Raw genomic sequence first — 12,975 nt, 5'->3', positions numbered from 1 at the left:
CGGACTGAATGCCTCTTTGGGACACCTTGTGTAAACCTCTGTACTTTGCTGCCTAAATGTGCATCAGAATAAGTGTTTGAAGTATCTAATGTGGCAAGTGCTAAAATTAACACTTGGAACACTTCAGGATTATGAGTCATCAATCCCTGGCTGCTGTTTTTATATTTCAATAATTAATATAACCTATCTGGAAGTTACTTTTCAGAGACCTATCATGGTGATCCACAATCAATCTTGAATAGAAATAAGCGAGAAAATTCAGGTAGCTGCATGCTATATTTTACATTAGGTGTACTGATTTTTAATGCCAAACAGCTAAAATAAGGAAATCAACTACTTTTTATATATAAAATTATTTTTAGGTCCAAAAGTGAAACAGAATTTAGTCCAGAAGGATCATAGGCATTACCTTTGGGGGACTGTTAGTTCAGTAGCATCAAATATTTCAAAGGAAGAATTTTATCTGTAACAAGAAATGTTTGGGTTGTTTTGGTTTTTTTTTTTTAATAAAGAATCCCTAATGATTAAATACAGAATCACTCAGTAATGCTAACCTCTTAAATGTTGTCTTCTGTTTTGTAGAAGACCCTTTTGAGGACTTCTTTGGGGGCAGACGGGGTCCAAGGGGAAGCAGAAGCAGAGGTGGTGGATCATTTTTCTCTGCCTTTGGAGGATTCCCTACTTTTGGAAGTGGTTTTACTCCATTTGACGCAGGTAAATATCACAGCATTTAAGAAGGAACGTGGGTTTGGTTCACAAAGGATTGCAATATAATAAATTGCCTTCTCCATTCAGGAAGTTCTGGGGCTGTGGTTTTTAAAATTAAACTCTCTCTGTAAGGTGTGAATGTAAATAAAACTATAGGTACAGTATTTGGGCTACCTGAAAGTTCATGTAATGTGAACAGACCTCTAAGAAGTAATACTTTCTGTGTTTGTTATTTTGGTGCTACAGTTTCTTTATAGCTTTAGAATTGCTTTTGTTCTGTTTGCTTTTAGGTGTTGGGAGTGTGATGGCTTTTAGATCCTGAAAATACACTGAAAAAATGTGTGCCTGAACCCCATGGTACTACATAGCCTGGGGTGACCACTTTGAATGCTGACCTGGGTATCTAGAGGTTGCTGAGAGCTGCTGGCAGTCAGCATCCTTTAGAATGAATCTAAGTGTTAAGATTCTGGGTATTATTTGGGGTGTTACTGATATAAGACTAGTTCTGTCTGCCAGCTCAGGGCATCCCAACACCTGCATTAAAGCAGATGATCAGATTCATTAGAGTTGCTGCCTTTACCCTGAGTGGAGAGAAAGGGGAATGGTTGAGTTCAGTAGACAAGCTTGAATGCCTTTTCAGGGGAAGAGTTGACAAATGGTTTTTGGACAATGCTGTGCATTTGGAACTTGACCTGTGGGTCCATATGAGAGAAATAGATGGGACCAGAGTCAAGTTTTTATTCTCACACTGATGTTTAATAACATCTAGTCACTGCTGCTGTGTTGATGCAACCGAGGGCATCCTGAAACTAGGATGTAGTCTGAAGGGATGAGAAATTTGGATCCCACAGTCATGCAAAAGTACATTTTTAGTCAAATGCCTTCTTTTCCAATAGGTTTTACTTCATTTGGTTCTCTGGGACATGGGGGCATTACTTCGTCGTTCTCCTCTTCGTCATTTGGTGGTGGCGGGATGGGCAACTTCAAATCAGTATCAACCTCAACTAAAATAGTTAATGGCAGAAAAATTACTACAAAGAGGTAAGAGATATAAATATATTTCTATGAAACTATATGCAGAGACTTAAATAGCTATAATTACATGCATATAAATATACTATATCTTTGCACACATACATTTAGTGATACATGTATGTATTTTTTTTACTTTTGTTGTTCTGTTCATTATATTACTTGGATTTCTTTGCTTGAAAACATTTTGAAATGCTGTATTGGATTCTCTCACTCTTCTTGGCATTATTGAGTTGCTTAACGCTGTAGCTGGAGGTCTTATAAGCCTTCAGAACATCCTGTGTAGTGCTGCATCTTTTGTTGTGGTCCTTGTCTACTGTCTGCCCAGTCACCTTGAACTTCTGGAAGGTTTCTGCTGATTGTGAAGCTTTTAGCTGGGGTTTGGGAGGACTTTTAATTTCGCAGACATTATGAAAGAGTTTTTCCTGACATCTGCTCTAGTTTGCTTTCATTGGTAGTGTTTGAGTGAAGTCTTTGTAGTAATTTTCTTCTGTCTGTTACGTGAAATAAGCAACTGAAGCTTGCTTTGGAGAAAAATGTTCCTGTTTGTTGGAAAATGAACTTTCAAGTATTAATAACACAGTGGAGCTTCTGGCTATTTCATGCTTGTGATGGGGCAATCATTGCATTTGGCAAACCCGAATCTTTTTAGCTATAGAATAACCTAAATGGAACATCATGATCAGTAAATTATAGGAGTACTGAACAAGTAGTTAAATGTAATTTCAGTATTTAATAAAAAGTAATGGAAAAGCAAGGAAGGACAAATTTTTTTTTTGTCTGGTAACTTGTGTCCCATATTTTAAAGTGCAAGGCTCTTCTGTGTCCTGTTGTACTGAAGAGATCCTGTCATCTTGACCACTTGAAAGCAGCCTCTGTCATCACATGCTGGTGTGGTCATGATATTTTTCTGTGAGTGTATTCCAGAAAAATCTGAAAACTGCCTCAAAAGTTTTGAGGGAGTTGTGCCATGTGAGAGAGACCAAAGAAAGTGTTTATGCAAAAGTTTGTTTTAATATTAAAAAATAGACTATATCAGGTATGCTGCTGTCATATCTTTGTTACCATGTCTAGGAAGTGAGGGGAGAAGCAAGAAATGTGGTTAACCACGTCTAGGAAGACACAGTTACTATCTCTGAGAAATCCTCTTGCTTTGTGGAATATCTGCCCACAAAGCAGCTGAGTCTAAAGAAGATTCATATCCCAACATATCCAGTGGAAATCTTCTCTGAGTAATATTTTGCTTCAGGCAAGAAGCTGTTCCCTCTGTTTTTAATATGGGTGTATTCTCTTCAACAAGTCTGATCTCCAGAAAGTTTTGTATTCATCTGTGTGGTTTCCTCATTTGAATCACAAGGGGAGAATTCCCAGATGGCTAAAATTTAGGCATAAATTAAGTATGATTAAAATAATTTAAACATTCCTTGTCTTCCCATTTCTAAAACAAAGAAGGATAAAAACCCCAAACCCACAAAGCTCTTTAATAGTCCTTTTTTCCAATCAGGGATACTTGAATTTTGGACCATACATGATGGTCATAAACTTGGTGTATAGGAGGTCTACAAATTACTTGCTCTGATAAAATGAAAAGTGGGTTAAAGACTGTCTAGCGTGCCTTACATTGTGCAAAATTGTGATTGTATCTAGAATATTATGCATTTAACAAACAGGTAGGGACTAAATGCAATGTCAAGATTGTGCAGTTGATCTGTCAAAATATTTAGTACTAGGTAAGAGTACAGTGTCAGGACAACTGTGACAGTGTATGAGGTGGCAGCTGTAACTGTGGACTCTACAAACTGGAGGATTCCAGCTTCCAGAACACCATTTTCCTGCTGTAAATAAGCAGTATTGGTGGGAAAATGCAGATGGTTCCTGGCTGCAGCTCCTGCGCTGCTAAATACAAAAGCTTGACAACGGCAGTTGTGTTATAGTTATAGCTCTGTTATAGTTCCTTATCTAAAACCAAGGTCTGGTGTGTATTTGAAACTGCTTGCAGTGCTTTAAAATGACTGATGGTGTTTTTGTCCTGCAGGATTATTGAGAATGGACAAGAGAGAGTAGAAGTTGAAGAAGATGGCCAGTTAAGGTCGCTAACAATAAATGGTAAGGAGCAGCTACGCTTGGATAACAAGTAATTCAACGCACGCATTTAACAGAAATTTTAAGCTATAACAGCCACCATTTGAGGATTGACAGGAACATTTTTTGAAGATTTCAAACGAATTCAACTTTCTGTATATCGGTACTCAATCTTAAGTAGTATAAGTAGCTCACGGAAGCTCGTATTTGTCATAGACTTTTGAGTTAATTGTTGGGACCACATCAATTGGACCATTTTTTGTCCTTAAAATTGTTGTAAACTTCTGTATGCACTTTTCTTTTCTTATCTGTGATCAAGGTGAACCATGATCCTTCAGTAGTGCTAGGGCGAGATGTACACTAACACTAGCATGAATCTTGCTTTTTCCAATTTGAAATGTGAGCCAATTAGTAGTTTTAAGTCTGCTGTGAAGTTAAAAGTTCCAGGATAACCTTTTTAATAATTTCAACTTTTTTTTTTTTTTTTTAAATGTTTAGTAGTGAACAATGTTAATACATTTCTGGTAATGCATTTCTGGTTTAAATAAATTAAGGATGTTTTCTAGTTGTGCATGAATGCAGACAACTTAGTAAGTTTTGACAAATGTTTAAATGTGTAATGTAAGCAAAAGGTAAACAAAAGTGAAGCCAGTGAGCTGAGTCTTTTGTCATTTGCTAAAAAAAAATTCAAAATGAATAAATGCTGATGTTTGTGGTGCATTCTTTCATGAATGGCATTTGTAACCTTCTTGTGTCTGTGTGTGATTTGGGCAACTTGGGAAAACGGTGCTTTTTTTTTTTTTTTCTTACCATCTTTTTCTTCAGTCTTAAGGATGAGGGCCTTTTTTCTTTGCAGATGTTTTCTCCAGTGTGACTGAAAACATGATTTTTAATTTCTTTTCTAAACCTGTATTTGAAGCACTTATTTTTTTAGAAGCATTCAGGGGCTGACTCTCTAACTCCATCTTTTACCCTAGTATGCAAGTATTTAGGTCTAGGCTTAAAAACGTTTTCTAAAGTTTTAAGTTCTGAGATTGCTTCAAAAAGTAATCCATACTGAACATAAATACACAGGAAATCAATAATAAGCCTCAAAAAGAGTCTTTCTAAATAAGATTTTTTTGTCATTTTGTGATCAAATAATAATTACTTTGAAGATTTGTACTACATTATTGGCATTATAGTATCTCACTCTTATTTTTAGTCCTCAACCAAAAATCAAGAGGTGGATTAATGCCCTTTGTTAAATTAATGGAGCGAAGCAAAATGTTCATTTGTAGCTAAAACCAGATTTTCAAAGTTTAGTGGAAGATGACTTGATTTCGGTGTGTCACTGAGAAAGCATGTGAGTAACTAATGGCACTTGTTAACAGCTGCCAGGCTCTGGGTAGTTCTGTGCATAAATCATGGATGTGCAGTTTTCATCTGTGCACCAGCTTTGAACATCTGGCTTTCACAAAACTCTTCAGGGTGGCTTAGTGTTTAAAAAAGACAAAAAAAAAAAAAGCATGGTGTTTTCAAATGATCACCTAATGCCTTCATGCTGAACACCATCTGCTTTGTACTAACAAATGTGTGTTGATTATTAAATACATTGAAAAAGTTTGCTCTTGTTTTTTATGAAGGAAAACCATTTCAACTTAAGCCAAACCAACAAGCTAACAAACTGCTACAACAGAATACGTATTTGTAGCAAAGTTAGTATATTGTACTTTTGTCCCTCTACCATTAATGCTAATTTGATGGAGCCAAACAAAATAACATGTAGAAGAAGAAATAAATATGTGATTTGGTTTTGGGACTAAAGAAGTTATGTATCTTTCCAAGTTCTTCGCAGAGTTTCTCTTACTTCAGTGTTGTGTTTTTGATGTAGAAGCACAAACTCAGTTTAGAACTAAGTAGTGTTTTCTTGTTAATGCTGTTTTTTCCTTCCCCATGTATGTTACTTCTTGATCCAGATAACTAAACAGGCAATTTATTTTAAAATCTGGCTTTGTTGTGATGTCTTGAGTTATTAAAAATGTTAATTTATATTTATAGGACACAGTGTGCTCCTTTAAATTATGTAAACTGTAAAAAGTGCTTCAAAATTGATTAACCAAGTCAAATAAAATTAGGACAATCTGGAGTTGAGTTTGAATGCCTTCTTGTGGACATCCATAGGTTTTACATTAAACTGCCAAACTTCACCTTCTAGTTTAATCCCAGGTCATCATCTTTAACATTTAAATTACGTCACTCAGGTTAAGAACACATTTAGGGTGGCACAGCTGCTAGTCTTAAATTGGTATCCACGTGCTTGTCTTAGATCTTCTTGCCTAGAAAAGTGTGGTCCTTCTCACAGTGTTACACACAAACAGGTCACACCAGGGTTCCAGGATGAGATCTTTGAGTGCTGTAAATGTGCTCAGGATCTGGTGCTTTTGGACAGCAAAGATCTGTTCTGCCCTTGGATCCCTGAAACTGGTTGTCAGAGCTGGACAAAACGTGGCACTAAAATGGCAGTGCTGCACTTTCTTGGTAGAAAGAGAAACTGTCAAAACACAAGGAATGAGTCAGCAGAAGGCAGAATTAGGCAGTAGAGATTCCTGCAGTAGTGAGATACCCACACACCAGCCTTTGTATAGGCTGGGGGTTGATCTGGGTGGATATGTGGTCTTGGTCCAAGTATATCATTGGACTGGCAGTTCGAGTTCCAGATGTAAAAGACTCCTTTACACTTGACCTAAACCGAATGGTCTCCATCTCTTTCAGTACGCAGGAAATAAGTTGGTTTTTTGAAATAACACCACATCCAACTCCTTTTTTTGATGCAACTTATTGCATCCAGCTTCATTTTTAAAACACAAAATAAATCTGCATTCTGTTTATTGTCAAGTCATTTAAAATTCTTCCTAGTATGTATTATATATTCAGAATTTCTTCTGCTGAATTATTTTCTCTTGAAAACCCACTTACTACATTACTTTGAAAAAATTTTATGTTGTTCCTTTCTAATATGTAATTTGCATGGATATACAAGACCTGCTCATTAGAAGTGATGGATCATCAAGGACAGCAAATTTCCTTAAACTTCAGTTTTGGCCAAAATAGTACAAAATACTTAATAAAAGAAAAAGTTCTTAATTCTAGCAAATGCTAAGCATCAAATCTATGGTGGGATGAGGCAGGTTTCAAAACCAAGTACTGTTGGATTAAAAGTGCCATTTCTTCACACATGAGGGGTTAATTTTGAATATTTAGGGACACCATCCCATTTAAATTGAGCTTCCTCCAGTTGTTTGGAAAAACTAAGATGGAGTTTTTGAACCTGCTAAGCCATTTACTCTTTCATGCTCTGCTTCAAAGTTCATTGGACACAATAACTTTGTAATGCTTTCTTCTGGTGCAACCTCTTTTTGATCCCTTGTGCATGGCAGTAATTTCAGTGCATTACACTAACTCAAGTTTCTCTTTGGATTGCATGGCACCTACCCCTTTCACTCAGCTTTACTGAACAAGTTTGGGAGTTTGCCTTAGAATGCTTCACATTTTAAAATGGCTGCAGCCCTTGATGTTCTCAGTTCTCACAGTACCTTCTTTGTTGAGAATCAGAGGCACTGTCCTGTGGTATAGGGGACAAAGCTGCTCTGCAGAGCACGTGTACATAGCATTTGTAAGATGGATGTTGTATCAACTTGTGATTAACTGATGAACTGAGTGAGAATGCTGAAAACAAGATTGTAAAAGACTTAAAGACTTAAAAACGCATCATCTCTAAGCCCAAGGGTTTTGTATTTCTCTTGTCAGTGTTTGTGTTTGGCTGTTTTGTTTCTTTGCCTTCAGCGTTTTGGTGTCAGGTGTAACGAGGTTTGTCTTTTGTATTTAACTGTGCTATGTTTCAGAACATCTCTGAGATGGTCCAGTGATAAAGTTATATTTTATTTTTTATTTTTGGAAATGTGAGTTTTATTAATTAATCTGTTTGCATTCTGTTTGAGAAGTGAGCTTATTACCCATTTTGCCTGAGTTTAATCTGTGGTGGTAACAGGACAGTGTTTCTAAAGGTGGTTGTGTTGCAAAGTGAATGCTGTAGCTGTCTGATGCTCATGGTCAGAGAATCTTTGAGATGTACTCAGTGTTAGTGCAAAGCTTTAACTTATTAATAGAATACTTGTTAACCTTTTTGTGGAAACATTTCTTAGGTCTTTTGGAAAACCTGCCTCTTTGGTTGTGATTTTTGGATGTCTTGGTGTTTAGGCTTATTTACAAGTCACGGTGTTCTCACAGGGTAGTGGCAATATGGACGTCTGTAATCTGCCAGTCAGCAGTAACCAAACTCTGAAACTTTGCCTTTTTGTCACATAAGAAAAGAAAGCTTGTTTGTACTGTCTGCTGCCTCTGGTCTTGTTTACTTTGGGATTGAATTGTGACCACAGCCTTGCTTGACATAGTACTCAAACAGTTTGGGTTTGTTGTTATTGCTTGTCTTCAAGTGGTTGTCTTAGGTACAGAACTTCTTAGCTTCCTCATGAAATGCTGAAATAGTCCGTTCGTTGCAAGTGTTGGAATGAAGCATGTTTACTTTGTGAGCATTGCAAACTATATTTTGAGTTTATAATTCTAGTGGGTTTATTTCTTGGTCTGCTTTGGTTTTGGAAAAAATGGCTAGAGTTGGTTGTTGAGTGAAGTGCACTCCTGAAAGGTTAGAGCGGAAGGTGGATGGTTTATACTCTGCTACACAGGTCATACCGTCACAAAACAGTGAACCTCACATTCGAGATGATGCTGTCAGATTAAAAAAAAAGAAATAATTAAAATCCCATGATGATCAGAGCCATACCCTGAACCTGTGCAAGCTGACTGCTGATTCACTCTCACTGGAACTTTAAAAACTCTGTTCTGGCAGATTCAGTGCTGCGTTAGGTGTTATCTTACTCACAACAGCTGGTAGAAAGTTAATCAAAAACCCACACGAGTACCCTGTGCCCTGTCATGCTCACCGTGGCCAAAAGATGTGCAGCAGCTTGGATGTGATAGTGCCCAGTTCTGAAAGCTGGGATGTCCTGGTGTGAGACAGATTGCACTGATGGCCTGAGTGCTAATTACCTTCTAAATAAAGGAAGCGGAAGACTTCTGCCTGAGAAGATCCCAGCTTGGAAATGTCATGGTGGGGATTAAAGTATATTTAATTGAGAAGTAAAGCGTTCTATTAGAAGGATGCTATTAAGTAGAATTGTGTCTTTAGTTTTCTGGCTTTTACAATAATGTCAGCTTTTGCAGCATATTGGGTTCATTTTAAACTCACTAAAAATAGATCATTTTTGAGCTTGACTTAAAATTGACAATCAAGAAAATAGATTTTTAGAGGCTTCCAGTAATAACTCTTAAAACTTTACTTTGCCCTATAATTTATCCTTACTACTGAATCACAGATGAGAGCTCTTTCAGCTATTCTTTTCAATGCAGCCAACTTCAAATGAATTTCATAAAAAAATGGGGGAAAAACCAAACCTGTAGGTGCCATGTTTACCAGGAAATAGGGATGAATCCTTTCAGACACCTGAACGTTAATTCTGAGATTAAATACACCTGGTTTGTAACAACTCAAGTAAGGATGCCAGTCTCTTAAGTGGTATGACAAATGACAGTTCCTTCGGAAGGCTTCAGTTCCTCCTTTTCTTGACTGTTAAAAGTCAACTATGAAATCTTTTACATTGTTTCTTATTTGTAAATTTATTTGAGTTACTAGTATGGGAGATGAATCCAGCTTAGGTGACGGGTCATAAAATTCATTTTCTGGAACACATATTCCTGATGGCCAGAAGAGAGAATTATTTTGGCTGTATCTGTAATTGGAGTTACTTGGAGGTGTTACTGAGCCACCTGAAGATGCAAAGCAGTAGCTCTGGAATCTTCTATCCTGGTTGCCATCATAAGCTTGATTGAACTGTGGTCCAGGAGGGGAGTTTACCTCCCAGAAAAAAAATCAACAGTCATAGGTCTGCAGAGGCTTTGAGACATCTGGTCGAGAAGCTGGGCAGCCCCATCAGTCTTTCGGTTTCCCTCCAGAAATAAATGTCGTGTCTATGTTAATCTTTGTCAGTAATATATGAAGTAAGATTAACTTGCTAATTTATCACACGTTTGCATAACTGTCACCACAGCCACCTCTGGCAAACTTCTTTCCTTGACATGTAGTTGGAGGCTGCCTTTTGCTCTTCACAGAAACTAAATCTGAATTTTTCATCCTGTTGCGATATCTGTCATACTCAACAATGGTGTACTGAGCTTTGCTTTTGTGAAAGAGCACATCCTTTAGTGTCCGTCTCTGTCATTCTTCCAGGAGGAGCTAGACCAAAATTGCTTTGAACTTCTCTAGGAAAGTATTTCTGGAGGAAAAGGGAGAAAACTCCCATGGCCAAGGCTCGGCCTTTCCTGCAGCCTCTCTTAGCCAGTCGGAGGACTGAGCCTTTTGTCTTCAGAGGACCCTGGCCAGGCTTTCTGTAGTAACACTGCCTCTCATCAGAAGGCACTTTGGTGCTTTTAGTTATTTGGACATGCCCTGCTAAGTAGTCACTCACACCCCCCCCAGAATTAATCTCTAATCTCAACGTATACATTTCTTACTACTGGGGCTTATGGGAAATACGGGCAGGTCCTTATCACCGAATGTACTGCACTTCAGTAAGGAAGGAGCATTCATTATTCATCTGTGCTACACAAACTGGGAGCTGGCTATCCAGGAGAGCAATAGAGGGCTAGAAATTCGCTTAGAGCTGTTTTGGGTGTGCCTGGTGTTGCGTGCAAACACGAGTAGTGTTCACAGACCTCCTGCCCTCGGTTTTTGACTGAGCTCCTGAGTGAGTGCAAAGAGGTGGAAGATTTTTTTCTTAGGGAGATTCACCTTCAGAGTTAGGACAACCACCAAAATGTTTCTTCTGTTAAACACCTCTAGTGCTCCCAACCATCTTTTCTGGGGTTGGAGAAGCAGGAAAACAATGCACCCTGTTTTGCACTATTGACATAAATTTCAAGGGCTTTTTTCTTCCTTTGGTGTTTGCCTTTCTTATCAGGGAAACACGATCACGAGTTGTCCCAGTGAATGCAGGAGGGGTGGGCATTTGCCTTGTCTCCTCTTCACCCTGCCTGTTCCCTGCTGGCCCAGGCTCTGGGCTGCTCTGGAGTCTTGTTTCCCTTCCAGCGCAGGCAAGGGAGGTGCTTCTGCAGCCTGAGGATGGTGTGCCAAATTCCACTTTGATTCTAAAAAAATGTGTACACCAGAAAGAAAAAACTGTGCATATTAAAGGTCTCCTTGTTTGGAAGAAGAGTATAAATATTTGTATCAGGCTAGACAAATTCAAATGAGAAGATAAACATACATTTTTAACACATGGATGATTAACTGTTGGAAGAACCTGCCAAGAGCAGTAGTTTCTCTGGCTTTCAGTGTCTTAAAAAGACCGGCTTTTCGAAAAATATCTTATAGTGAGGAGGGAGTGTTTAGGCTTTACAGAGAAGTAGTGGAAGCTTGGGAGCCTGGGGCACAGACCGAGATGCAACAGAGCACAGTGCTCCTTCAGGCCTTCCTTCATGGTCTGTGTCTTGGCTTCTTCCCTTTCCTTCCTGATGTGTCAATGTTAATGCACATGTCATATTCTCTGACCATGGTTTTGAGGCTGGGGGACGCTTTGGTGATGTGGGGACCACCTTGTGTCTCGGGAGGTGCCGAGGAAGCAGGGGAGCTGGGAAGAGAGGAGACAACACCACGTGCACCTGGGGCAACCTTGATGACTCTTGCCCTAGAGCATCCAGTTTGGGATGTGTAGGTACCAAGAGTGGACTTCATGTGGGAGAAGACATTCTGGATCTGTGCAGGTAAGTTGCTTGACTGTAGTGAACAAGTTGTGTGTTAAGTGAAGAGGAGGAACCAGGGCGAGGTCTGTGATGACTGTCCCAGGGAATTTGATTTGAAATTTGCATTACTGTGAGCCCTTGTATATCTCCTGTCTTCTCACCAACAACAGCCTGCAGAGTTCGAGACAGCCTAGTTTCAGCTCCTGAGATGAAGATTAGGAGGTCTCTTGTTAATGACACATCGAAGATTCCCATGGCAGAATGAACTGTTCATTTTCTTAAATCTGGGCAACATTTTAACAATGTAAAGTTTTTATTTTTAATGGGTAATCTTACGTGGGTAGCAATATGTGCGTTTTGAATTTTGAGTGACTATGATGAAAAAAACTGGATTTTTGTTAATTAAATCACTTTTACTAGTGTGCTAAATGCCTAAGACTTCAATATGTCAGAAAAATAGTTCTACAGGGAATAGCCAGAGAAGCGTCCCACAGGGCTTATATGTGTGAAAAAACTGTCTGTGGATGCTTTTTTGGGTTTTGTATATACCCAGGCCTGCATTTTTAAGTTTATTTCAAAGAGAAATTTGAGGAAAGGCAAATTCCTAGAATTATAACTCAGCAGCACTTGGGTCATACAGCCATCAAACACAGTTTTGGAACAAAACCGAAATGTAAGCTGTTGTATGGTAGAGTCTTGGTATCTCTTAAGGACCTTCCAAACTTTCTGGGGAAGGTATCCTGCTTGGAGAGTGCTGGAACTCTGGAACAAAGTCTTAGTTCTTCAATGGTCAAATTAACCGTATTTTGAGAGCTAAGTATTCTGATCTTAAAATAGCCTTTGTGCAGTCTTCTTTCTCTGCAAGTAATAAAAAAGTGTAAGGCTTTTGCCAGCCACCAGTGTGGACATGGCCAGCTGTAGTGACACAAGGAATCTTGTTAATGGAAAAGCAAACAAGTGTACGTGCTGTACTGCTCTGCCCTTTTCTGGCTTAAAAGAAGGCTCGGACAGAAATATTTCTGTAGTTTGCAAAGTGTAGCCAACGTGCACCTTGTGTGTATTGACTGCTCATTAGCAGTAAACTGCTGCAAAACTAGTTGGTTTTTTAAGTGTATCAGAGCTGTAACTTGTCAAAGCAAACCGAGTCTATCAGTTTTATCCATATTTTCCAAGAACCTTCAAAGCTTTGAGTTGCATTCTGCGTGGAACTTAATTCAGTTAGAAAATATTTTTCAGTTAGAAAATTCAGTGTTGTTTGCTGTACAGCTCGAGTCCCCTGTTACATCACTGGAAGAGACATCACCAGGTGTTCCTAGG

At 38.6% G+C, this 12,975-nt stretch overlaps 1 protein-coding gene across 3 annotated transcripts in view; it reads left to right on the top strand.

Moving 5' to 3' along the window:
* DNAJB6 (DnaJ heat shock protein family (Hsp40) member B6) overlaps positions 1 to 12,975 on the top strand; it is a 59,812-nt gene that overhangs the window by 24,486 nt on the left and 22,351 nt on the right. For all 3 annotated transcript variants that reach the window (XM_029961836.1, XM_029961835.1, XM_018075352.2), the window contains exons 6-8: positions 583 to 714; positions 1,605 to 1,749; positions 3,776 to 3,846. In XM_029961836.1, coding sequence (XP_029817696.1) covers positions 583 to 714; positions 1,605 to 1,749; positions 3,776 to 3,846 — 348 coding nt within the window. The remainder of the gene's footprint in view (positions 1 to 582; positions 715 to 1,604; positions 1,750 to 3,775; positions 3,847 to 12,975) is intronic.

This window comes from Manacus vitellinus, unplaced genomic scaffold (genome assembly GCF_001715985.3).
Source record: "Manacus vitellinus isolate BGI_N305 unplaced genomic scaffold, ASM171598v3 scaffold_3_pilon, whole genome shotgun sequence".
NCBI lineage: Eukaryota > Metazoa > Chordata > Aves > Passeriformes > Pipridae > Manacus > Manacus vitellinus.
Note: the sequence above shows the minus strand (reverse complement) of the source record. Positions and strands in the feature narration are given on the sequence as shown.